We start from the raw sequence: 27,750 nt of genomic DNA, 5'->3' as shown, positions 1-27,750 counted from the left end.
CTATCCGGTTCCAATATTCAGGTAGTGTAGCGCAGGGTAACCCTGAGGAATCTCAACAAATTGGGCGTAGATTTGTTTTGGGATATTTAAGCTGACGAATGTTGAATGTTTTCCGTAGAACCTATCGGATCGAAGGCACCGGCCTTCAATAACGATGCAACACAGTTTGCTGCCTTTTGCGAACAAGCCTCGCACGTGACGTTGCTGTGCAACGCTCAGGCCTTTCCTGTGCCGATTTTCAGGTAAAGTCCGCTGCTGGAACTTTAAAATTATAACCACAATTCATCAGGCATAATTCTGTGCCTAACAACATAGGGGAACCCTAACCAACAAATTGGTATGTTTCTTGTAAGAAATCTTCAAGTTGAATTAACAAAACTCATGTCCCCAGAACCAATTGGATCGAAAGCGCCAGCTTTTAACAACGATGCATCACAGTTTGTTGCCTTTCGTGAACAAGGCTCACAAATTACGCTGCTGTGTAATGCTCAGGCTTTTCCTGTACCAATCTACAGGTTAGTTCTATCTGTAAAATATTGAATATGTTTTCTTACTATTTGAGTAAACGGCTTCGTATTATGGTACCCTACCCCAACACGACATCATCCTTATTCAGCATTCAACATTAAGTACTGCTTTAAACAACATTTTATTCAGAACCTATTGGATCGAAAGCACCTACATTTCCTTCGGATGAAAACAGTAGATCCTATACGAAAGCTAGTAAGACAAGTTTGGCGCTGTTTTGCCAAGCTCAGGCATTCCCAGTTCCAATTACTAGGTGAGATTCGCTACATTTTGCTTTTCTTGTATTAAATTTTGGGTTATACCAACACAAGGTACCTCTAGATCTGTATGACATTCAGTCATCGAAATTTGTGAGAAATTATATAGAAATCGTGCCATTTTTAGAACCAATCGGATCAAAAGCTCCAACATTCCCATCGGATGCTAGGAGCATTACATACGTCAGGCAGAGCAACACTAGCTTAGCGTTATTTTGTCAGGCTCAGGCATTTCCAGTTCCGATTACTAGGTGAGAATTAGATATCATTTCTGATTAATGGTAGTTTTCCAACACAAGGTACCTATCCCAGGATTCGATCAATTTGAAATGCTTTATCTGTAAGCGTATTATAAGGATATGTCCATTTATAGAACCAATTGGATCTAAAGCGCCAACTTTCACGTCAGAAGCTAGAAGTTCAACCTACGTCAAACAGAGCAACACCAGTTTAGCGTTGTTTTGTCAGGCACAGGCATTTCCAGTTCCAATCACGAGGTAATCATTTCCGGGTGGTTGAAACTTTCAAAATGTTTCATGAACACAGTAGGGGAAAGTGGGGCAAGTGTAACAAGCTAAGGAAATGATCGTTGTAACCCATCAAAAACGTTAAAAATCTGTCGGATTTTTTAATTATCATCTTATTTCAGGTCTTGGCTAAGACTTTGATAGAACAAGTTTAAAAAAAATCCTGTTTTTTAATGCAAAAAAATGATTTAAAAAAAATGATTTTCCGTACGTTCTACTCAACTAGTGGGGCAAGACGAACAACCCGTTGGGGCAAGAGGAACAATGCATGAAAAAACATGTTAATTTGCTAACAATTGAACTGTTATCACTTAGATACATCAGATTAGGATGTATTTGAAACATTTCTTTCATTTTTAGATTAAATAATAGTATGTTACTAAAAATTTGATCGCTTTTACGAAAAAAAAATTACTTTGATGAATAAAGGGAAATTTTCATAATATCACTATATTTTGCATGGACAATTTTTTTAACAATTGTTTACCAGTTTTTAAGTATGTTTTTGTATTTATTTTCCAATAAAATATGTTGTTGCAGCAATTCGTATTTTTTTCCATACTAAAAATGCATATGGTACACTTGCCCCACCTGAACAAGATTTTTTAAAAACTCTCAACAAAAATAACCAAAAGTTAAATCATACTTTAAAATAGGTGCAAGTCATTGGTAGGGACACTACTGATCTAGGAAAAATTGCATTTTGATAAAATGAGCCTTAAAACGAACCCTAAGCCTTATTTTGTACTTTCCAAATATTATAAGAAAACAAAGGGTTTGAAAAAAACTTCATTAAATCTTATGCTCCGTGGCGTTTACGTCGTTTTGGCGGTTATGTGGTAGTAGAATCAGCTAATTGCTTTGTTAGCAACAATTCCTCATACTGGAAATAATCAAAATTGTAAAAATTACGGCCGTACGAGCGATTGTTCCTCTTGCCCCATATGGTCGTCTTGCCCCACCTTCCCCTACTGGTCCAGCATTCAGGCATTAGTATTACAGAGGTTCCTTCTAGTTGAGATCGAATCAAATTCCAATGTTTTCCCCCACTAGAACCAATCGGCTCGAAGGCTCCGACTTTCAACTTTGACTACAAGATGTTTTCATTCGTGAAGCAGAGCAATACTAGCTTAGCTTTGTTTTGCCAGGCTCAGGCGTTTCCAGTTCCAATTACAAGGTATTACATCAAGCTTACTTTCAGTACTACATGAGCTGGGATCACTTAACATTCAGGCATTTTGTCGCACACCATGAAATGCGAAGTTTTACTTATTTGATCCCCCTTCCTGCAGAACCAATTGGCTCGAAGGCTCCCACATTTAACTTCGATTCGAAGACCTTCACTTTCGTGAAGCAGAGCAACACTAACCTTGCACTGTTCTGTCAGGCTCAGGCATTTCCGGTTCCGATCACCAGGTACATGTTCCCTTTTAGGTCATTTAGCTAAGCAACCGACTCAACCCCGTTCAGGCACTTTGTGATCAATTTCAAAGGTAGAATCCATAGCTCAAGTGCATCGTTTCAATTCCTCAGAACCGATCGGATCAAAAGCTCCAACATTCCCGTCTGATTCGAGCACTAGCTCGTTCAAAAAGCCTAGCAACTCCACGTTTGCGCTGCTTTGCCAAGCTCAGGGCTTCCCAGTTCCGATCACAAGGTAAACGTCAAACCCCCAAATATCCAGGCACTTTGTTTATCAAAAGTTTAGAATCAAAATTTATTCTAAAGCAATCTTGTGATGTTCACAGAACCGATTGGCTCGAAAGCGCCTAGCTTCTCGAGTGCTTCCAGAAGTAGTTCCTTCATGGAACCTACCAACTCGAGCCTGGCGTTGCTCTGTCAAGCTCAGGGATTTCCGGTGCCGATTACAAGGTATTGCGATGAATTATCTCTGCGGTAAACATTACGTTAGTAGGTCTGGCCACTTTTTCTCGTGACGCGTATTTTGTCCTGGTATTCTTATACAACAAAAATCAGCATTCAGGCAGTTTGAGCTTTAAAATGATTAGTTTCTAAAATAGCACAGCATATACGACAAAATCCATTTTCAGAACCGATTGGATCCAAAGCACCAAGTTTCTCTAGCTCATCTAAAACCAGTTCATTTGACGAACCAACCAACTCAAGTGTTGCGTTACTCTGTCAGGCACAAGCATTCCCGGTTCCTATTACAAGGTATTTGCAGAAACTATTCTCATCCCCGTTTTATATCGATTTGAATTCAAAAAACTAACTTCCTCACTCTCACTCTTTACCAACAATGTGTGGTATGATGGGTTTGGAGACAATTTCAACTAATTTTCTTAAATTCGGAATAAAATGTACACAAATATCACTAAGTGGTCATTACATGAGATAGGGTTACCAGATCTTTAATGTTTTGGACTCGTTTGAAAGGTATTTCGATTACCTATCCAACAATAGGTCGGATGATGGATCCGGATACAGTTTTCGTACAAATAAGTTCGATCCGGCCTCAAAAAAGTACATTAAAATCACTTAAGTGGTTACAAATTGAGACAGGGTTGCCAGATCTTCGATTTTTTGGACTCGTTTGAAAGGTCTGGACGATAGGTATACGCGAAGGTGGGTCTATGATCTTTATGTAAAAAGTTCATTGTTAGAGCAGGATTATAGCCGTTCCTCAGTGAGGAAAGCAAAAGTACAAAATTAAAAATCTCGATCGCAAAATTTGTATGAAACTTTTAAAGTTAACAGCATTCAGGCAGTTTGTTAGAGAAAGATGTCTACCCTATAACAAAAAGGTAAACATATGCACAATGCAATTTCAGAACCAATTGGATCCAAAGCTCCTAGTTTCTCAAGCTCATCCAGAATAAGCTCTTTCGAGGAACCAACCAATTCAAGCGCTGCGTTGCTCTGTCAGGCACAAGGATTTCCAGTTCCTATCACAAGGTAATCCTAAATTCGTACGAAATCATCACTAGGCACTGAGTTAGCATCTTATCCCAACATTCGGTCACTAGATTATCCATGAGAAGCTTTCTTAGATTCATTCCCCAACAAAATTTTCAGAACCCATTGGATTGAAAGGTCCAACGTTTCCGTCAGCGCAGCTAAGCGGATCATTCAAGTACCCAAGCAACACGACCTTTGCCCTCTTTTGTCAAGCACAGGCCTTTCCAGTTCCGATTACGAGGTACTCTATTCTTATTTTACTTTTAAGCGGAAAAATTCAGGCAGTTTGTTTCATCGTCTTAATATTGTTCAATATACTGAAGCTAGACATTTTGTCCAAACAGAACCAATTGGCTTCAAACCGCCAACATTCGCTTCGGCCCTGCTGAGTGGATCGTTTAAATATCCCAGCAACACGACGTTTGCCCTGTTCTGTCAAGCGCAAGCGTTTCCAGTTCCGATCACTAGGTACTCTATTTTAAGATTCCCTTTTTAGATGTGGGCAACAGTTCAGGCAATTTGTTCTATATAAAGCAGAATTCGTTAGAATATTGAAACATGAATTGTAAATATTCCTAATACAAACAGAACCAATTGGACTGAAGGCTCCATCGTTTTCGTCGGCTGCCCGTAGCAGTTCCTTCGTTGAAGCCAGCAACAGAACGATGGCCCTATTCTGTCAGGCACAGGCATTTCCGGTTCCAATCTTTCGGTAAATCTGCTTTGGGGAAATTTTCAAACATTCAGGCAATTTAAAGACTTAGTAGCTATAGTTCAGTAACACCGGGTACTTGTTCGCAGAACCTATTGGCTCGAAGCCACCGACTTTCTCGACCGATTCTAAGATAAGCATGTTCATGAAGCCAAGCAACTCCAGCTTGGCCCTACTTTGTCAGGCACAGGCCTACCCGGTACCGATAACCAGGTAATCAACGTTGATACGAACCACATTCGGGCAATTTGTTGATTAATTTCGTATGCTAAGAAGACGTACTTAAAACCTTTCAAACTCTATCCAGAACCAATTGGATCGAAAGCTCCTACATTTTCGTCGGACTCGATGGGGAGCATATTCCGTCGACCCAGCAACAGCAGTTTTGCACTGTTTTGTCAGGCTCAAGGGTTTCCAGAAGCGTTCATTACATGCCAGTCTGCCAATTAATTACTCGAATTACTGGTCCAAAATGATTAATTACACAAATTACTTAATTACTTTTCACTACGATAAAAACATTTTATTTATATTTAAGTATTCATTTCTACGGTTCTTAACTAAATTATAGATAAATAGATCATTCGATAACTCTTTCAAAAATTTTTCTGTTTACTTTGTTTTTTCACGTATAATTTTTATTGATAATAGATATAGGCGATTAAACGTCAAAAATGCCCCCAACTAGAGGGCGCTGAAACTTTGAGTGATGTTTACATGATATCCTACAGCGAGTTGGTTTGAAATTTGGAATTTTTTATTTTATTATAAAATTGACATTCGTATTTAATTACACAATTTTTCGGTAAAAAATAAGTAGCTCAATTGATATCTAGAATTTTTTTAAAAGTCTTATAAACATATAAAACACAATAGCTTAAAGGACCTTTAAAAAAAATATCTGGAAATGACCAATAATAATTGTTTCATGGCCAATTTAACCTGTTCATTATTTGATTCGAAATTTTATTATGTTTCACGTTTCAATCAACCGAACCCTTATCAATCAATTGCAAATGAAGATTATTTAAGTTGACTTACGTTTTTTGAAGTCATGTTTGCCATAAAAGCAAAAAAAAATGTACTACTTTACTTAAATATATGAAATTAATAATATTTTCAGCTTCCAAAGTCGAATGCCATTAATATATAGAATTTGATGTAAAAAAGGCCCCCTGATTATTTGAGCTAAACAAAAACTTTGACAAATATTTGCAGCGGCTTTTCTTGAGAATTGTGAAATTTATCAAAATAACGTTAAGTTTCAAAACGCTTTTCAAACATTGGTTTGACATTACTTTGCATTTTTTTTCTCAAGCAAATTTAAAAAATCTGTTACTGAAAATACAGATTATGTGGAACGTGACATTAACATTGGATTCAATTGCATCTGAATATTAGTTGATTTTAATTTCACTGAGTTTGATTTTTACCATTGAAACATTTGTCTCAGAAATATTTGGAAATTTTTCGGGAAAATTACTGATCTCTTAATAGAGAGATATTACAGGACTGTCAATTTCTGCAGATGATGAAAAAATATTAAAAAAAAACATATTTTTATTATTATTGATTTTTAAATGGCCATCACTTGAAAACTTTGTTTATTTCAATGATAATTAAGTACATTTTGGTTTTAAATATTTGATCCACAAAAACTTCAAATTATTTTGACTGCCTATTAGAAGAAAAAGCATAAAAAAATAATCGATTCTAATGTAGTTCTTGCAAAAAAAAACATATTTTTATAATAACTTAATAAAAATAAATAGATTTTAGATTCACAAAACATTTTTCACTGGGTAATATATCATGGCCTTTCGTTGTTAATCAGTTTGATAAACAACATGATAAAAATAAATTTTAGGAAAGTTTTAGTAGAGAACTATGCACACAAAAAAATATTTCCGAATGTTACATCATTTATGATGTAACACTTTTGCACGTCATTAAACATTTAAATTTAAATGGAATTTGATGTAAATTTGCAACAAATTATACGTAAAAACATGATTTCACGTGTGATTCAACTGTTTACATCAAATCTCAAGTTTACATCAACTGAGTTTAAATGTGATTCATCTTTTCCGTGTCGAGTAAATTCACACTTTTTTTCTGTGTGGTGAATAAGGCCTTCTCATACAGAATCAGTTTTTTGTAATCTTTGTGTTTCACTCTTATTTGAAATCAATAAGATTCTGTTATAATAGATTATATGTAAAAGTAAATAGTTTTGTTGAAAAAGTACAATTTAAAAAAAATCAATTACTGTAATTACTCAAAAATTACTTTAATTACCAATTAATTACTTTAAATTACGCTAATTACCGTGAATTACTAAGTAATTAAAGAATTACCTAATTACCAGCTAAAAATCAAAGTAATTATTAATTACTTGCCAGTCTGTGGCCTTGCTGGAAACCCTTGGTCAGGCTCAAGCATTCCCAGTGCCGATAACCAGGTTTGTTCCGTAACTTGAAACATAACGCAAAGGGTTGGCAACTGTCCCAACATTCGGGTGAACTGTCCCATATTTAACCAAGTGTCTAATACCCCCCAATACAATTGTGAATAGAACCAGTCGGATCGAAACCGCCGACATTTTCGTCCGAATCCAAGGGCAGTATCTTTGAGAAGCCGGCCAACAGTAGCTTTGCCCTGCTCTGTCAGGCCCAGGCCTTTCCCGTGCCAATCATGAGGTAAGCAGTTCCCACTAGGCTGTCATGGTGTTACATTCGAGATTTGTCACTCAAAATCGAAAGCAGAAGATCACATCACGGAAGAGGCCACAATTGGATAGGATGTGTCCCAGACAGACTAATGTAAACTGTGAAAAAGATATCAATTACGGAAGTGAAACTCTTCCTTGCCAGTCATTGATCTCCACATTGTGTACCCGTTATACGAACCTGTTTAATCTAAAATGCGATATTTCTTTCTCTTTTTCTTCTTTTTTACTCAGAACCTGTCGGCAGTGTTGCACCGAAAATTTCCGGAGACCGTCTTCAGGAAATGAGTGTAACAAATGCGCAGGATTTCGCAATACTCTGTCTTGGTCAAGCCTATCCAACACCGGCCTTCAGGTGATTGTCGATTGTGCTTCTTACATTGAAATCAACCCAAAAAAATCTCAATCAAACCAATCATGAGCTACGGTAGAGAGTGATCCGGCTGTAGAATTTCCTTGTCCTGACGCAATTTCGAAAACTTTGGCTAAGATTTCCCCGCTCCAAAATTTAGTCACCAAAAGGACATTCTAAGCGAGTCGGCCTCCCGAGTACCTGCCATGATTGATTGATGCCACTTTTATGTGAATTTGTTTCGATTATTTTGCATAATTGGCTATTTTCAAGAACACGCATCACATCTCAACTCACCCCCTCCAAACTCATCCCAACAATCAGTGCAGTTTTGTTTGTCGAAACTTTTAGAAAAAAAGCACACTTTCATCCTAAACCTCATACAATTGTTTTCAAAATAAAATGTCACGCACAGAACCCGTTGGCAGCGTAGCCCCCAAGATCTCCGGAGGTCGTCTGCAGGAGCTTATAGTCCAAGCGAACACCAGCTTTGCCATGCTGTGTCCTGCCCAGTCGTTTCCGGTGCCCGTCTTTAGGTAAACTCGCTTCCGTCAACTATCTTAGACCAACATTCGGGCAGTTGAAGTTTCTTTCCTTAAAAAAAATATCAACTAAAACAAAGCACACTTGCGTAGAACCCGTCGGTAGCGTTGCTCCGAAAATTTCCGGACATCATCTGCAAGATTTGAACGTGAAATCGAACGCTGATTTTGCCATCCTTTGCCTTGGACAGGCGTATCCTACGCCAGCTTTCAGGTAACGAATAGGGGCTCTTTGCGCAACATTTAGGCAATTTTGTTTTGGTTGAAAACTGGTTCAACTTTCAAAGTATTGTTTCGAAATTGTAACAACAGAACCAATTGGAAGCGTCGCTCCGAAGATATCCGGTGGGCTGCTGCAGGAAATGAAGGTTCAACTGGGCCACGACTTTGCCATTCTCTGTCTTGGACAGTCGTACCCGATGCCAAATTTTAGGTAAATTTTGAGAATTTATTCTTGATGGGACATGAATTGAAACAATCAGTATAACTCAAAAATATTTTGAGTAGCTCACTCCACATTGTTTGGAAAAAGTTAGTAGAATATCTGAGTCAAAATAGGGGTTTATAATTTTTGTTATTTTCAGAATCCAAGGTAAGTTTAATTAATACACATAATATAAATAAACACAATGTTCTTGGACTGTTTATTTAAACTATGTGATATGAGCGAAACGGAATCAAATTACATAGATTTATTTATTATTTATTCAGTGCTGTTTACACTTTGATTTTATATTTATTTGCATCTTATAAATATTATTTTTCCATAGATATCCCGTATCATACAAAAAATTCTTCAATTGCGAATTTAATCTTTGAGTTACGGAATAAATAAAGACATGTCATTTTAAGGACAGATAATTGTTCTTGTAAGCAACTTATCTTTTACAAACAACAAATATTTTTTATGTAGGTATTTAAGCCGATGCAAAAAAATTTCAAAGTTTATGTCAGAGTTTAGCTCAAAGTTGGCCTTATCAAATCAAGGGACAGAATTTGTTAAGCTTTAAATTTCAACGAGAAGAGAAGTGCATTCAACTGGAAACATTTTGAAATGGTATTGTTCTGAATTGATCATTATGTTTAGCATTTTAAAACTCATTTTTAAAATGTGTTGGACATTCGTAAAATTGAGATGCACAGTGCGGCAAAAAGATGTATCCGATAAAAAATGATGGCGTACAGTCATCCCACATATTCGGAACACCCACAAATTCGGAACACTTTCGTGATAATTTATCAATAACATGACAAATGCAGCTTTTCTGTCGACCCTAGTATTTTTAAGACCTTCATTTGGACATTCTCTTGCTATTTCACTAGTAAAGGTAGTACTTTTTGAACAAAAAACCTCATTTCAAGACTATTTTATCCAGAGCAGCAAAACACTGCCTCCAAATTGCCTGTTCCATGATTGTGGGATGTTATTGTGCCTCCCACAATTGTGGAACACCTGAATTTAACAGCTATTTTAACAAAAAAAGTTATCAGACCACTTATAAAACATAACTTAACTTGAGTTTCGTTGGTTTCAGTGCGAGAAGTCATTATTTTGTAAAAAATGTGTACTCATGGAGAGAATCAAAGTTTGTTTACATCGGTAAGAAAAAAGTGTTCCGAATATGTGGATTTCAAGGGTCAAAGTTTTTCTTCAAAAACTTGATATAAAAGTTTAAATTTGCTGTTGTTCGATACATCATTCGAAAGATCTCATGAAAAGCTTTCAAATGAAGGTAAAAGCAAATCATTAAGTTCAATGATCGATTTGCTATGATTTTTTGAGCATTGGCCGATCTGTAAACCGTTCCGTATATGTGGGATGACTGTATATATTTTTTAATTCCTTTATTGTAGAGGTTTTAGCCGGTGGCTGGATCAACTTTTTACTGGTGTAAATGCAATTCAAAAAAAGTTTTTTTTATTGAAATGTTGAAACTTGGCTATCTCTATTTAAAATTTACTAATTTACTAAATTTAATTTTTCTAAGTACTTAACTGCCCATGTTCGCATAAATGTCCCATATGCATAAACAGCAAGCTGAGAAAAACGCATTTGAAGTTTGTCCCATACATAAGGCTACGTGTTAAGTTTTCGCTAAAAAACTGGATTTCCTCCTGATTTCTAGAACAAAGTACTGGATGTTATAGGCTCTTTCGAAAGAGCACACAATTTTGAACTAAACTGCATCAATAACTCGAAATCGATGAAAATGCATATGGGACATTTATGCGATCAGGTGCAGTTAATAAGTGTTAAAAATTTCAAGATATAAAAGCATTTTGATACAAATTTGATTTAAAAATTAAATCCAAACAAAAAAATTTTCTGGTAAAATGTAGTTGTTGGAATTTTAAATTAAGGTGATTTTATCCGAATTATGGTAATTTTTCACTAGACTGTGAATGAAATCAGAAGGAACAAAAAGTTGGATCATACTTCTATTCCAGTACAAAAGATTTTTTATTAGGTTAAAATTTCAGTTTTCCTAAGTTTTATCTTCACAAAACCTCTTTTTTCAATAGGGAATCTTTTTCACAAATTTTGTTTTTTTTTGTGTTCATCCCAATGACGCTGATGAAACATTTTTTCTTAAATTTCCAGAAAAATGGCAAAATATAAGCAAGATTACCAAAAGTTTTGTAATTATCGTATTTCAAGTAAATTGGATATTTTTACATCCTTATTTTATTTTTCAACTTAATTTGTAGGAAAAAAACTGGATAGGTTTAAAATGTTATTCTAAAAAAGCTCTCGCACGTATCTGGCTAGAATTCATTTTTAATTCGGTGCAATTTTTGCGCGGATTAGGTTTGAGGAAGGCGCGGATTTAACGTAATATTTTTGGTCTTTTTCGTAACAAACGTGAAATTGCACGAAAAAGCATTTCTGATGCTTTTTGATTGTGTCGATTAAATAAGTCCTTCCTATAGCATCGCTGCTCGGTAGGCACGCCGACGAGTAATTGCGTAAATTTCACTGTAAAGTTTCTAAATTTGCATTTTATTCAACAACTCGTTGGTCGTTTTCGGAGTCGTCCACGATCGGAAAAACCTTCTCATAACTTCATAGCTGGGAAGGCACGCCAATGGGTATTTTGTTAATAAATATATTTTTTATAACAAATTTTATTTTTTTTTAATCACTGTTTCCGTTTCGTTCATAAACAGGTAAGATAAACAAAAAACAGATCAGTTTCTATTAGATTTCGACAATCAATGTTGCAAATCGCCTTTCGATGACTTCTATGATCTAATATGTTGATGTGTTGTTTGTTAAATCACTTAATTTCTTCTGTTATATATTGCTTTCTTTACTATTCTCTCAGTAACAGACTTGTTTGATTTATGTTCATTCATCAAAAGCTTTCAACCATCATCTACGCTTTGAAACAGTTCACACAAAAACATATTGCATTATGGAAGCACCGAACCCCGGGGAAGAACATTCGTTAACCCCCCTCCACTCTCCGCTCTTTACTTCCAGGTGGTACAAGTACATCGAGGGAACGACTCGTAAGCAGGCCGTCGTGCTGAACGATCGCGTCAAGCAGGTGTCGGGCACGCTGATCATCAAGGACGCCGTGGTGGACGACTCCGGCAAGTACCTGTGCGTGGTCAACAACTCGGTCGGCGGAGAAAGTGTGGAAACCGTGCTGACCGTTACCGCTCCGTTGGCGGCCAAAATCGAACCGCGCACCCAGACGGTGGACTTTGGACGACCGGCCGTGTTCACGTGCAAGTTCTCCGGCAACCCGATCAAGACCGTCTCGTGGACCAAGGACGGAAAGTCGCTGGGACACAGCGATGCCGTGCTGCGGATAGAGTCCGTCAAGAAGGAAGACAAGGGCATGTACCAGTGCTTCATCCGTAACGACCAGGAAAGTGCCCAGGCCAGCGCTGAACTGAAGCTGGGAGGACGATGTAAGGACGATGCTGGGTTGAGAAAATGCAGGGGATGTGGCAAGTGATCGTTTTTTTTTTGTTTCCTTTCAGTTGACCCACCGGTGATCCGTGAAGCTTTCCCCGAAGAAACTCGCCACCCCGGACCATCCGTCTTTCTGAAGTGTATCGCCGGAGGTAACCCGACGCCCGAAATCTCCTGGGAGCTGGACGGAAAGAAGATCACCAACAGCGAGCGGTACCAGGTCGGACAGTACGTGACGGTGAACGGAGATGTGGTTTCCCATCTGAACATTAGCTCGATCCACTCGAACGATGGTGGTCTGTACAAGTGTATTGCCAGCAGCAAGGTGGGCGTCGCGGAACATTCGGCCAAGCTCAACGTGTACGGTCTGCCGTATGTGCGCACCATGGAGAAGAAATCGATCGTGGCTGGAGAAACGCTGATCGTGACGTGCCCGGTTGCTGGATATCCAATTGACTCGATCGTGTGGGAACGAGGTAAGCTGAAATGTCTCGAATTTTGAGCTGCCTTTTAACAATCGTACTTTGTTTTAGACAACCGACAGCTGCCCATCAACCGCAAGCAGAAGGTATTCCCCAACGGAACGCTGATCATCGAGAACGTCGAGAGAAATTCCGATCAGGCTACTTACACTTGCGTCGCCAAGAACTCCGAAGGCTACACCGCTCGAGGAACGCTCGAGGTCGCTGTAATGGGTAAGTTGAGCTTTGATTACGTGAACCATACGCGATGCAGTGTTGAAATGATCGTCAAAAGAATCGTTCAGCACAGCACGCAGCAAAACTAGTTTTAAGAGAAGATATAATGGTCGGAAATAAAAACACGTGCGCCACCGACCTGGGGCCAGCTCAGTGTTACCGCAGATCGTGCCGTTTAGCTTCGGCGAGGAGCAGGTCAATCAGTACGACATGGTTTCAACGATGTGCACCGTGAACAAGGGCGACATGCCGATCGACATCAGCTGGGAGTTTAGTCCTTCGTTGCTGGAACCGCGAACCACCCGGAAGCTGCAAACTAGCGATGGAGTTCTTTTGAGCCGAAGTAGTGCGCGGATTAGTATGCTGAGTATCGACTCGGTAAGGGATCGCCACAGTGGAAATTTTACGTGTCGCGCGAAAAATCAGGCTGGATCGGTGGAATTTACTACGACACTATTCGTGAATGGTGATTGATGTTACTCATATGATCAATGCTTTTCATTGTCTCCCCAAATCCTCTTGCTCGTAGTCTTCTCCAGCTTGGATCATCATAAAACTTGTCCACTTTATAGTTCCTCTTCAGATTGTTGCCTTTGACTTTGGTGAAGAATCAGTATTTGCTATGGATATGGTATCAGCTATGTGCACAATCAACAAAGGAGACTTACCAATCGAAATCACTTGGCTGCTGAACGGAAAGCGGATCTATTCTAACGATGGAATATCTGTCAGTAGACCAAACCAACGTATGAGTACATTGAGCATTGAATCGGTCCGAGATAGGCACAGTGGCAATTATACCTGCCGTGCGAAGAATCCCGCAGGAAGCGTAGAACATACGGCACCTCTACTGGTTAATGGTTCGCATTCAAATCAACTTCTATTTTTAGTAACTTCCTTGTATTTCCTAATCCTGATGAATCGTGATTTCAGTCTGCCCAAATTCAGATACTTTAACAGTCTATCTATACAACAGTTGTTCCTCAGATAGTTCCCTTTGACTTTGGCGAAGAAGCGGTATTCGCTATGGAGACGGTATCAGCGATGTGCGCAATCAACAAGGGAGATCTGCCCATTGAAATAACTTGGCTGCTGAACGGGAAGCGGATCTATTCTAACGATGGAATATCTGTCAGTAGACCAAACCAACGTATGAGTACATTGAGCATTGAATCGGTCCGAGATAGGCACAGTGGAAATTTTACCTGCCGTGCGAAAAATCCCGCAGGAAGCGTAGAACATACCGCACCTCTACTAGTCAATGGTTCGCTTTCAATACAACTACTAACGTTTAGTCCCTTCCTTGTTTATCCTAATGATGATCCAATTCTGCCCGACTTCGGATCCTCTAACAGTCTATCCATACAACAGTTGCTCCTCAGATAGTTCCATTCTACTTCGGGGACGAAGCAGTTTTCGCTATGGATATGGTATCGGCGACGTGCACAGTCAACAAAGGGGATCTTCCCATCGAAATTACCTGGCTGCTGAACGGGAAGCGAATCTACTCTAACGATGGAATCTCTGTCAGTAGACCGAATCAACGCCTCAGTACATTGAGCATCGAGTCTGTCCGGGACAGGCACAGTGGCAATTATACCTGCCGTGCGAATAATCCTGCTGGAAGCGTAGAATATGCCGCGCCTCTACTAGTAAACGGTTAGACCTCAACCCAGATACTAACATTTTTCCCTACCACACGTGTCCTAGTAATTCCCCAGATTGTTCCCTTCGACTTCGGGCAGGACGAGGTCTTCCAGATGGATACGGTGTCCGCTTCTTGCACGGTCACCAAAGGGGACATCCCCGTGAACATTTACTGGCTCTTCAACGGTAATCGGGTGGGTTCGAATGATGGAGTGCTGATCACGCGACAAACTCAACGAACCAGCTTCCTAACGATAGAATCGGTCCGTGATCGGCACAGTGGTAACTACAGCTGCGCCGCGAAAAATGCTGCCGGGGAGACCATCCAATCTGCGGAACTTTTTGTTAGCGGTTCGAAAACTCCTTTTTGTGTAATCTCAATGTTCCCCTCTCAACAGTCCTTCCCCAAATCCTCCCGTTCGACTTTGGCAGCGATACGATCTTCGCGAAAGACATGGTCACATCCTCTTGCACGGTGAACAAAGGAGACTTCCCGATCGACATCTACTGGAAGTTCAACGAACGAAGGATCGCGTCGGAAGGCGGTATCACAATCAGTCGCACCAACCAGCGGATGAGCGTTCTCACGATTGAATCCGTACGTGATCGAGACTCTGGCCAGTATACCTGCGTCGCCAAAAATAAGGCCGGACAGGTCGAGCAGATGGCTACGCTGGAAGTTAATGGTTAAAATTTGACGTAGCTATAACTTGCCCCTTTCCTCTCCATCCAGTTTTGCCCCACATTTCCCCGTTCGACTTTGGCAGTGAATCGATCAACGCAATGGATACGGTTTCGGCGTACTGCACCGTCAGCAAAGGTGATCTGCCCATTGAGATCGAGTGGTTCTTGAACGGGCGTCGCCTATCGACAAACGACGGCATCTCGATCAATCGCCTGAACCAAAGGTTGAGCGTAGTCAGTATTGAGTCTGTGCGAGATCGGCACAGCGGGAATTTCAGCTGCACCGCAACGAATGCCGCTGGGTCCATGCAGCAAACTGCGGAATTGCTGGTGAATGGTTAGCTGTTATTATTTTTGATTTTGTTTTGTCCCTCCAAGTCCAACCTTCCGTTTCCCCGTTTGAATTTTGTAAAGAACCAACGGTTTTGATGAATACTAATTTAATAATCGGCCTTATTTTTTGCCGATTGACATTTTCTGCCGTTTGGTGTTCGGCAGTTTGGCCGATTATTTTCCCTAAATCTCTTCTTCGATCTACCGTGCAGTCCTCCCCGTCATCATGCCCTTTGAGTTCGGTGAAGAGCCGTTTGATCTGTTTAGTACAACGATGGTCAGTTGTGCCGTAACCAAGGGTGACCTTCCCATCGACATTAGCTGGATCTATAACAATGTAGAAATACTCAATTCGCTGAATGGGATAACCGTCAGTAAAAGTGGTCAACGAATCAGCATGCTCACGATCGATTCCGTGCAGCCAGCGCATGCCGGTATTTATTCCTGCATCGGACGTAACAAGGCTGGCAGTGCGGAACACTCGTCGGAATTGAAAGTTATTGGTAATTGTTTGATGTTTTTGTTTGATCTTTTACTCCCAAATCCCCTTCCGAAGTTCTACCGATGATTTTCCCCTTTGACTTTGGTGAGGATCCTGTCGATACGCTGGATACGGTGTCGATCAACTGCGTCGTATCGAAAGGAGACTTGCCGATCAAGATCGTTTGGCTTATGGACGGAGAGCGAATCTCGTCCAACGACGGAATCACGATTAGCAAGATGGGTCCCAAGATGAGCACACTTTACATAGAGTCCATACGTCCCCGGCACGCAGGGGTGTTCAGCTGCAGGGCGCAAAACAAGGCCGGATCGGTCGAACACAGCTCGCAGCTCAAAGTGATTGGTAACAGATGCAGTGCTTGGTGTGGTTGGCTTCGCTTCGCTTTGTAAATATATCATGCTGCTGTAAGGAATATCCATTTGTAAAGCTCCCATTACTTCCCCGTTTAGTTCCACCGACAATTTTCCCGTTCGATTTTGGCGAAGAGTCCGTGGATACTGGAACTATGGCCACGATCAACTGCGCAGTTACGAAAGGTGATACGCCTATTTCGATCAGCTGGTTGTTTAACGGAGAACCTGTTCAAAGTGGTTACGACAGCGTAATGGTGACGAAAAGCGGACAACGAATTAGTATGTTGGCGATTGAATCTGTACGTCCGGAACATTCTGGGATTTTTACGTGCATCGCGCGAAATAGAGCTGGAGAAATGCAGCATTCTTCGGAATTGAAAGTCATTGGTATAGAAATCTCAAATCTTTATGTTTATCTCCCATTTCCTCTACCCTAGCTGTTCCCCTGATAAATCCTTTCGAATTTGGGGAAGAACCATTCGATTCGTCCAGTACGGTGTCGGTCCAGTGTGTAATTACCAAAGGTGACACGCCCATCGATATTGGGTGGTTGTTCAACAACCGCAGGATTGACTCCAACGACGGGATAGTGATCTCGAAGATGGGTCAAAAGATGAGTACTTTGTACATCGAGTCGATACGGTCTAGGCACGCGGGAATTTATTCTTGTCGTGCAAGTAATTCCGCTGGAAGTGTCGAGCATAGCTCGGAACTGAGAGTTATTGGTAATGATCATTGGTTTGATTTTGTTTTGTTTCCTCCTTCCTCCATCCATCCCAAGTCATTCCCATCATTCTACCCTTTGAGTTTGGCGAGGAAGCATTCGATAGTGGGAGTACGGCGTCGGTTAGCTGTATCGTAACCAAAGGAGATGTTCCGATTGATATAAGCTGGATGTTCAACGGAAGACGGATTGACACAAACGATGGTATCCTGATTACGCGAGGAGGTGGGAAGATCAGTATGCTTTCGATTGAATCGGTTCACTCGAGGCATTCGGGCATTTTTACGTGCCATGCGCGAAATAATGCTGGAAGTGTTGAGCACTCAGCGAATCTGCAAGTTATGGGTAATTAAATTGGTTTATTTTTTAAATTTATTTCCTCAAGTCCTGCCCCTAATCCTGCCTTTCGATTTCGGAGAAGAACCATTCGACAGTGGTAATACGGCTTCGGTGAGCTGTATCGTGACCAAAGGGGACGTTCCAATCGATATTGGTTGGTTGTTCAATGGTCGTCGGATCGATACCAACGACGGGGTGTTGATATCCAAGAGCGGACAAAAGATCTCTATTTTGTCAATTGAATACGTCCATTCGAGGCATGCAGGCCAGTATTCCTGCTTGGCGAGTAATCAAGCTGGCAGCACTGAGCATACTGCTGAACTGAAAGTGATGGGTAATCTTAGAAAATTGCTTCTTGATTTATATTTCCTATATCCTAAATCCCTCTGTGTAAAATCCTTTTTAAAATTATCTTTCTCCAAAAGTTATTCCACTAATTCTACCATTCGAGTTTGGAGAAGAACCTTTCGACACCGGAAGTACGGTGTCCATAAGCTGTATCGTTACTAAAGGAGACATTCCGATTGATATAAGTTGGTCGTTCAACGGACGTCGTATTGTGACAAATGATGGAGTTTTGATCACGAAAAGCGGACATAAAGTTAGCATGCTCACGATAGAATCAGTTCATTCACGGCACGTAGGCACGTATACTTGCCATGCGGCAAATCAGGCGGGATCAGTCGAGTATAGTTCCGAACTACTAGTGATGGGTATAACTAAGTATTGATTTCCTAACTCTTATTTCTTCCCACTCCCACTTATTCCGTATAGTCCTCCCAGTAATCCTGCCTTTCGAATTTGGTGAAGAACCCCTCGATGAGTCCGACATGGCTACCGTGCAGTGCGCAATCACCAAAGGTGATCTGCCAGTCACGTTCAACTGGCTGTTCAAGGGAGCGGAACTTCCGCCGGATGAGAGTATCGTAATGTCCAAGAATGGTCAACGCATCAGCGTACTGACCATTGAAACTATCCGGGCGTTCCACGCCGGATTCTATACCTGCGTGGCGATAAATCGTGCTGGACAGAGCAATCACAGCTCAGAACTTAAAGTTATCGGTACATGCAGCTTTTCTAGATGTTTAAAGTTTGTTTTGTTTTGCTTACTTTACCCAAAACTGTCCAGTCTACCCTATCCTTCTTCCGTTCGAGTTCGGGGATGAGCCTGCGGATACGTTGAGTACTACGACGGTTAGTTGTACGGTGGCGAAGGGGGATTTTCCCATCGAGATCAACTGGATGTTTAACGGAGCCAAGATTGACTCCAGCGAATCAGTTACAATTACAAAGTCCGGCCCGCGGATGAGCATCCTGTACATTGACAGCGTCCGCCCGGAGCACGCTGGCCTGTATTCTTGTGTTGCCCGTAATAAGGCAGGGTTTACGGAGCACAGTTCCGAACTGAAGGTTATTGGTTAGTTCATAGCATTGTTTTGTTTTTTTTTTATTTCCTCAAATTTCCCCATGTTCCTCCAATCCTGATTCGGTTCGATTTTGGGCAATCTCCGGTTGATGATGATTAAGATACACCGAATTATACATACCCGTCCTCGCCAAAGATTCTACGATAGTCTGATTTGCCGGTCTCAACGTCTTTCTACACATTTAAGCCAAAATAAACGTTAATTTTTATGAAACAAAACCAAAACCAATACAAAAGAGGAACAGGACAAGAAAGAAGGAGAACGAAGAAGGAGAAAGAGCTAAAAAGAGATAAAGATGGAAAGAGAGTGGGAGATAGAGAGAGATAAAGAGAGAGAGAGAGAGAGAGATAAATTAGTAGAGAAAAATATAAAGAAAATATATATGGAAAGAGAGCTCTAGATAAAGATGTAGAGAAAGATAAATAGAGAGGTAATCAGAGAGCGAGAGAGAGAGAGAGATAAAGAGAGAAAGAAGTGAATCGAGAGAGAGGTAAAGTGAGAGAAAGAAAAGTAAAGAGAGGAGAGATAAGGAAATAGAGCGAGGTTATCAGATAGACAGCGAATAATGGATTGAGAGAGATAAAGAACTACAGATAGATAAAGAGTTAGCGAGACGTATATAGATAGAGAGAGGTAAACAGTTACACAGCGATAAAGAGCGATAGGGATACAGACATAGAGAGAGTGATAGAGAGAAAGAAAGAGACTAAGAAAGAGAGAAGGAGCTGCGTTGACCAACTATTTCCATTCTTTTTATAGCCGAAATTGTTCACGGTGAAGCGAAAGTTGCCCTTCTTTTTAGCTACTACTCATTCTTTACGCCGTTGAAAGTGTGCTCGTTTATTTTTTTAAACATTGAGCTGTAACAACTACCTGGCATACGTTTCATTGTTCAAAATATTGCTGAATAAAATTTCGAATTGAAGAGGGCAACAATAGATTTTTAAATCTGATGAGTGACATTTTGGATCAACATTTAGAACTGAAATAAAAAAGCGACTCATGTAAAAAATGGCTGCATTCTTTAACCCCTGCTCTTCCATTAGTATCTCCGATTGTGATTCCGTTCGAGTTCGGGGAGGAACCGTTTGACGTCTACAGTGCTACCACGGTGAGCTGCGCCGTCACCAAAGGTGATCTTCCAATAGAAATTAAGTGGCTCTTCGATGGCCATCATTTGCGTACGAGTGAAGGGATTCTGATCACCAGTGGAGGTCAACGAATTAGTATGCTATCGATAGAGTCCGTACAGCCTAAACACGCTGGCGTTTACAGCTGTTATGCGAAAAATCATGCCGGAGAAGCTCGCCACGATGCTGAACTCAAAGTCATGGGTAACAATGGTTCAAACACAATTTTAATCCTTGGAATCCCTTCCCAGTGCTCCCAATCATACTTCCGTTCGAGTTTGGCGAGGAACCGTTTGACATTTACAGTGCTACTACCGTTAGCTGCACCGTCACGAAAGGGGACACTCCGATTGAGATTTTCTGGCTTTTTAACGGGCAGCGCATTTATAACAGCGACAGCGTTTTAATTACAAAGAGTGGCCATCGGAACAGTTTGCTGTCGATTGAATCCCTGCAGCCGGTCCATGCAGGAGTATACACGTGCGTTAGCAAAAATCACGCCGGAAGTGTGGAACACTCGTCAGTTCTGCGAGTTATGGGTTAGAAATCGAGTTGCTTTGAAAATTATTCCTTTCCTTCTTCCTCGATACTTTCCAGTTGTTCCCTACATCATGCCGTTTGAATTTGGCGACGAACCATTTGATACGTCGAGCATGACTACGGTCAGTTGTGCCGTGACGAAGGGCGATCTGCCGCTAGAGATTATGTGGTTATTCAACGGGTATCCGGTGCATTCCGCCGATGGGATTTCGATCATGAAAAGTGGGCCCCGGGTGAGTGTGCTGACCATCGAGTCTGTCAATTCACGGCACATGGGAAATTTTAGCTGCTCTGCACGTAACAAGGCCGGGGAAACGCGACACACATCGCAGCTTACAGTTTTAGGTTTGCAAACTTTAGACTTAGATTTTAAGCGTATTTTGTCCACCTTTCCAGTTGTCCCTACCATAATGCAGTTCAGTTTCGGTGAGGAGATTCTCAACACGGGGGATAGTGTAGCTGTTCAATGTATGGTAGTCAAAGGGGATTCTCCGCTCCAGATTCGTTGGTATTTGAACGGAGCTCCAGTATCATCCGAAAACGAGGGGATCCTCGTAACAAAGTTATCCGAAAGGCTCAGCTCTTTAAGTATAGATTCGATAGATCCGACACATCGTGGACTCTATGAGTGTAGGGTTAAGAACAAAGCTGGCGAAGCGGTTTCCACCGCCGAACTCATCATCAATGGTACACCATTTTTGGGGAGATTGTCCCACTACAAAGTTTGCATTACGAGTGATTCCATACTACAAACCTTCCGTCCCGCGCTTAATCCCCAGCTCCCCCAGTCATCAATCCGTTCCATTTCGAAAGTGAAGTCGATTCCGAAGAAAGCGTCCAGGTTACCTGTCACGTATCAAAGGGCGATCTTCCGTTGGAGATCATTTGGAAGTTTAACAACAGACCGTTACGCATCAGCTCAAACGTCGAAATTACCTCAATCGGGAAGCGCTCAAGCTCACTGAACATCCCTTCGGTCAGTGCCAATCATTCGGGAGTGTACACGTGCTTCGCGAAGAATATCGCTGGAGTGCGCAACCAGTCGGCTGAACTGTTTGTCAACGGTATTGCTCACTAGGACAAGCACCATCACTGCATGGAAATCCACCTGCATGACCTTTTCATAACCACACCCACACAACCAAAATCAATCTTTCCCGCAGTCCTTCCCCGAATACTGCCTTTCAACTTTGGTGACGAGCCGTCGTTCACCGAAAGCTTTGCCACGGTTCAGTGCGCGGTCACGGTCGGCGATCTGCCCATCACCATCGAGTGGCTGCACAACGGAGTTCCGATTCCGCGGAACAACGATCGTGGAGTTATCATCCAGCACTCGGGACGACGCGTTAGTACACTGACGTTGGAATCAATCCGGGATTTTAATGCGGGCAATTACAGCTGCCTCGCACGTAATGTCGCCGGAAGTAGCGAACAGAGCGCGGAATTGATCGTAAACGGTTCGTCTTTTAGGTTAAGTGTTCACTAATGGCATGCTTTTTCCATTTCCCGTCAGTTCCACCAAAGATATTCCCGTTCAGCTTTGGGGATGAACCCATGAATTACGGGGACTCGGTGTCCATACAGTGTAATGTTCCATCTGGAGATCTGCCGATCGGTATTCGGTGGTACTTTAATGGGGCAACTATCAACGATCCGTCTGTAGTGGTGACGAATGTCGGCAAGCGTTCGAAGGTCCTAACAATAGATTCGGTAACGGGGTGGCACGCCGGCAATTATTCGTGCGAGGCGTCAAATAAGCCTGAAGTGGTGCATTTTACTGCTGAATTGTTCGTCAATGGTAAAGTTTATGAAAAATACTCAACCTTCAATTACTTTCCCACAGTTCCTCCTAGAATCCTCCCGTTCAGCTTTGATCCAATGTAACGTCTTTTTTTTTGTTGAGCCTTGATACCTCTGCGACCAATTAGAGGAATATATAGAATGTAACTTCTACTCCGGAGACTTTCCGCTACATTTAAAAAGGCGCTTCTCTAACAGTACCTAAAATGCAAATAATTTACTGAAGATTGTTAACCATGCCGTGGGGTAAAGTCTCGCCCGTGTGGATCAATAGGACCGCGCACTGAACTTACAATCCAGTGGTCGCCGGTTTGAATCCTGCGGCGGGCGCTCTAAAATTCTAAGTGTAAATATGGCTATCCGGCGCCTTCGACTGAAGTCCTTGTTAAAAGAAAGACACTTGTTGTTGGTACTAGCAAAAGCGGCCGACAGCTGTAAAGTCAACTTCGTTGTTTTTCGCGGGGTAAAGTTGATTAACACTTGGTACTTTTGCAATTGAATTGGAAATCTGTATTAAAAGAATAACTGTAACTATTTTTTTTTTCTGAAAAGTCCTTATCAAAACCTACAACTTTGCCGAAGATATCAATCAAAGCCCCCAAATTTCTATAGAGACTTGTATGAAGAAACTATTGATGAAAAATGGTTTATTTGAACATAGTGAATCGATGGACAATGTTCTATACAAATAAAAAAAAATAAAATGAAAAGTCGATTTGCGAAATTCTAGAGAATTGCTCTGCCTTCCCATTTCTTCAGTCCCTCCCAAGATATCTCCCTTTACCTTTGGGGATGATCCATTGAACTACGATGAGTCCGTTACGATTTACTGCGGCATTACTTCCGGCGATTACCCAATTCTGATCGAGTGGTTCTTCAACGGAACTCCTATCGAGCGGATCGACAACATGGAGCGTATCAGCGTGGCAGCCATCAACAAGCGCACAAAATCGTTGACGATCGAGGGTGTAAACGAGCAGTACGCAGGGAATTATTCGTGCCGGGCATCGAATCTGGCCAGTGCGACCAGCTACACCGCGGAACTGGTTGTGATTGGTAACAAAACTGTTTAATTTCTACTTTTCGCTTTCGTTCAAGTCCCTCCCAAAATTGCTCCGTTTATGTTCGATGAGGAAGCGTTGAATTACGGCGATTCGGCCTCGGTGCAGTGCAGCGTCATCTCGGGCGATATGCCGATCATGATCGAATGGTTCTTCAACGGGACGCCCATTTCGCAGACCGCTTTCGCCGACAGTGTAAACATTGCCGACTTTGGCAAGCGAACCAAGGCTTTGGCTATTGATGGCGTGGACGCACGATACGCCGGCGTGTTCATGTGCAAGGCAACGAATCAGGCTAGCACGGCTTACCATTCGACCGAGCTGATCGTAAACGGTCTGTGTCCGCTTGAGACATGATTTAGATTTAGTCGTTTGCGTGATTCAACTCCCCATCCCTACTGATCCTCTCTCTGCTTAAGTTCCTCCCAAAATTCTTCCCTTTAGTTTCGGTGTAGACCCAATGAACTACGGAGATTCGGCATCGATACAGTGCAGCGTGATTTCCGGAGATTTCCCAATCAAAATTGAGTGGTTGCTCAACGGAAATGCCATTAGCGCGATCGATAGTCTCACCGGATTGACGGCTACTAGTTTTGGGAAACGCGCCAAAGCATTGACTATCGAGGGAATCAATTGGAATCACGCAGGCAATTTTACCTGCCGGGCATCGAATGAGGCTGGAGCAGCAGAATTTACAGAAACTCTTATCGTTAATGGTACATGATTGAATTTGCTGCGTAACAATCCTAACCCCGCTCCCCCGACCTTATCCCACGTTCGTTCCAGAACTTCCCACCATCGAACCCTTCTCCTTCAGCGCCCACGGGTTTAACAGTGGCAGCTCGGCCAAAACGATGTGCGCGGTGACGTCCGGGGATTCGCCCATGGACGTGTACTGGCTGAAGAACGGCCAACGGCTGGACGATTCGTACGCGAAACGGTTGGACGAGTTTTCCTCGTTCCTGTCGTTCCGTCTGGTAACCATTTCGGACGCCGGCAACTACACCTGCCGGGCCAAAAATCGGGCCGGAACGACCGAGTACACCAGCCAGCTGGTTGTGAAGGGTGGGTTAGTGTTACAAAGTGTTGAAAGAAATTCCACACTCATTGCAAAAAAAAACAAGATTAGGGAACCACCCCCAACTTTTTGACGCACTGGTGATTGGCTGCTGTACAAAAAAGTGCTTTCGACCTCCTTTCCCACTCTGCATCCTTGCGCACCCCACACCCTTTCCCTCAAACCAGAAAGCACTTCTTCTTCGCTGGAACCATCTTAGCGCAGGTCGTCAACTCGGGGCTCTTCTCCTAACCCTTGCCCAACCAAAACCCCCGATCCCACAATTTTTCAGTTTGTAGATACGAAGGCGTTCCCGGTTTCGAATAAAATCACCAACTGGTGAAGGTTTACTCCAAACGGACGCAGATTAGTGCATGCTACTAACACCCCCCACCTCCTGTCCCCACTTTTAAGTTGTCCCCGTTTTTTACAAGCTAAAACCATGTGCTTCAATGGGCCTTACTGCATGCATGTTTTCAACGATCGTAATGGTGTGCTGTGGGTTCTTTTTGAAGTCCGGCAAATGGGCAAACTTGAAAGACTTTTTGAAGATGGAGATTTTTGTGTTTGAATTTTGAGACGATTTTTCGTTTTTGAGAAAGAAAAGCATATTTCATTGGCATTGCTGATAAATTGTACAGAATGAGATTGTGGTGTGCAATAGATGTAAGTTACATAAATACAATACTGACAAAGATTTCCCAGAATCATGTGTTACGTATAATATCTTTGGATTTTTAAAAACAATGCATGATTCACTATGTAAAAAATATGTTGATATAAGAAATAATTTTCTGTGCAACTATAATCCTTTCAAACATCATAAAATATTCAAACCTGTAAACCAATTAAAACAAATTTGTACACTTGAAAATATTAGCTCTAAACAGCATGACATTTTATATTATCTATGTAAACCAGATGCAGAAACAATATTTTTTAGTACGAGTTGTACACTTATCCACCGAGGTTTACCGAGTTAGAGAAATACGGCGTGTGCTAAAAAAAAACAATTTTTGCAACATTTTACGCAATTTCAGGTAAAACATTTGAATTGGTTGGTGTCAAACACAAAAACAGTATTGAAAATTATTGTTTTGGCAGAGCCTCGTTGGATAAATGTACGACTCATGCTGAAAAAATCAGAATGACAGGAAAAGTATGTAGTTTTACGGGCAAAAACTACCATTTCAGCTCTTTTAACATACTTTTGACGGAAAATAACATTCAAGGCCAAAATCTAGGTAAAATGTTGTTGTTTTACTCATGCTGAAAAGAGCTTCGTTTTGCAAATCGTTGAATGAATAGGGTGGCCACTCAAGTCGGAAATCCCAAGCATACTTGTTTGAAGCATATTTTCTAACTCTTGAATAATTTTGTAATATATGTACAGTTTTCAATTCAATTGTATCAAATTCCTGTTGAAATCCATTTCACTGTTTTAATCTGTTTGAAAATGAAAAGACTATTGTCGGTTAAGCCAGGAATAATTTCAACGTCTCTATTTATTATTCTGTTTAATTTTGTTATATTGTTTAACCCTCTTCTGGCCAAAATTTTTTTCGACAATTTTTATTTTTCCCGTGTTTAGGAGGTCATTTTGAGCAATTTTTGTTCTACGAAAAACTTTACTTCTCTTGTTTTATGTTTGTCTTGTTTCATTTTTAGTATTTTAATTTGCATTTATCTTGTTTAGTTTATGTTTGTTTTTGGTAGTATTTGGCCTATTCTACCACCTCCTATCATTACATTTTGCCTATCTAATTTTTCATGTTTTTACAGTCGATTTTTTTCAATTTTTTACTTGTTTTTTACATTTTCTGCTAAAACATGGCACCATTGTTATTTAAATTGTATAAAAATGCGTAGAGGCATAGTCTGGGACACTACAAAAATTACTGCATACTTCTTTTGACTTAGAATATAGGAAATGTTAATAAAAAAACACAGTCAAAGTTGACCCCTTAAAAAATGTCATTTTTAAAAACATTGGCAAAGTCACATAAAACAAGTGAAACTTTCAACCCATAAATTTTCTAAAATGTTAAGAGTTCTTCTTTCCAATGCTTTTTTAAGACCAAAAATTGGTTGAAAATGGTTTTTTGTCGATTTTTTAGATCGAAGCCCGTCTAAAGGCGGGGTTGGGTTGTAGAGGGTTAATATTAGAGAATATTTCGAATGGTACAAAATGGAGTGTGGCAATCAGGTAAATATACAAAAAAGGATAATCTGAATTCATAAGGTCATTGCTAATAATTTTTTGTTATTCCCGTAAACTTTTTTATAAGTTTTGGTAAACAATTAATTTTCATTATCGGATAAGCCTAACTATCAAAAAGATTCCAATCATTTTTAGTTTTTAATTGGAGGGAAATGAAAACACAAACAAAAATATGAAAACCATAACTTTTATTTTTTTGTTAAAAGTTATAAAATAAATGAGAGCATAATTTCTTATTAAACTGGATTATTCATTGAAATCAACATGATTTTAAGATTTTAATATAAAAATATATTTCTGGATATTTTGAATGTTTTGAAAGAAAAAAAACAGGCGTCATGTTTAAGTATTGTTTGATAGAAAAAATTGGGAATTAAATTTAAAATTTAGCTTTTTTTCACCTTTTAATAAAGGGATGAATTTTTTTATGGTTTATATTTACTGCTTTACAAACTGTTTTTGATTTGCAATCAAGTAAAAATGCCTATTATTTAAGGTTCTGGAAAAGACGAGAAAAAACAGGATCTCGAAAATTAGATTTGAGTGGCCACCCTGCATAAACTACTATTGTTATGAATTGCACAGTCTGGCATGATTTTACCTCTTATTCCAAAATATGTGTTTTGATGTTGATTTTGCGTCTCGTTCTTTAACAATTGGGATCCACAGGATTACATTTTAGTTCATTGCTGGCCAGTACTGAACAAAACAAATTTCGGGTCTAAATGCTATGAAATCATTTTA

At 40.6% G+C, this 27,750-nt stretch overlaps 1 protein-coding gene across 50 annotated transcripts in view; it reads left to right on the top strand.

Moving 5' to 3' along the window:
• LOC120424726 (cell adhesion molecule Dscam2) overlaps nucleotides 1-27,750 on the top strand; it is a 99,423-nt gene that overhangs the window by 37,280 nt on the left and 34,393 nt on the right. For 4 of the 50 annotated variants that reach the window (XM_039589245.2, XM_052708850.1, XM_039589071.2 and 1 more), the window contains exons 7-10: nucleotides 12,050-12,486; nucleotides 12,559-12,966; nucleotides 13,024-13,185; nucleotides 22,381-22,665. In XM_039589245.2, coding sequence (XP_039445179.1) covers nucleotides 12,050-12,486; nucleotides 12,559-12,966; nucleotides 13,024-13,185; nucleotides 22,381-22,665 — 1,292 coding nt within the window. Of the gene's footprint in view, nucleotides 1-657; nucleotides 782-2,604; nucleotides 2,729-5,032; nucleotides 5,157-7,518; nucleotides 7,643-8,438; nucleotides 8,560-8,877; nucleotides 8,999-12,049; nucleotides 12,487-12,558; nucleotides 12,967-13,023; nucleotides 13,186-13,342; nucleotides 13,655-13,760; nucleotides 14,049-14,164; nucleotides 14,453-14,559; nucleotides 14,848-14,898; nucleotides 15,187-15,233; nucleotides 15,522-15,568; nucleotides 15,857-16,064; nucleotides 16,356-17,488; nucleotides 17,777-17,816; nucleotides 18,105-18,195; nucleotides 18,484-18,544; nucleotides 18,833-18,899; nucleotides 19,188-20,243; nucleotides 20,532-20,578; nucleotides 20,867-20,924; nucleotides 21,213-21,263; nucleotides 21,555-21,646; nucleotides 21,932-22,030; nucleotides 22,325-22,380; nucleotides 22,666-23,426; nucleotides 23,724-23,765; nucleotides 24,063-24,147; nucleotides 24,445-24,514; nucleotides 24,794-27,750 lie in introns of all 50 variants that reach the window. The other 46 variants (XM_039589113.2, XM_039589229.2, XM_052708844.1 and 43 more) reach the window with 39 other exon arrangements.

Source organism: Culex pipiens, chromosome 2 (assembly GCF_016801865.2).
Source record: "Culex pipiens pallens isolate TS chromosome 2, TS_CPP_V2, whole genome shotgun sequence".
Classification (NCBI taxonomy): domain Eukaryota; kingdom Metazoa; phylum Arthropoda; class Insecta; order Diptera; family Culicidae; genus Culex; species Culex pipiens.
The sequence above is the reverse complement of the archived record's forward strand: the minus strand, read 5'-3'. Positions and strand labels throughout refer to the sequence as shown.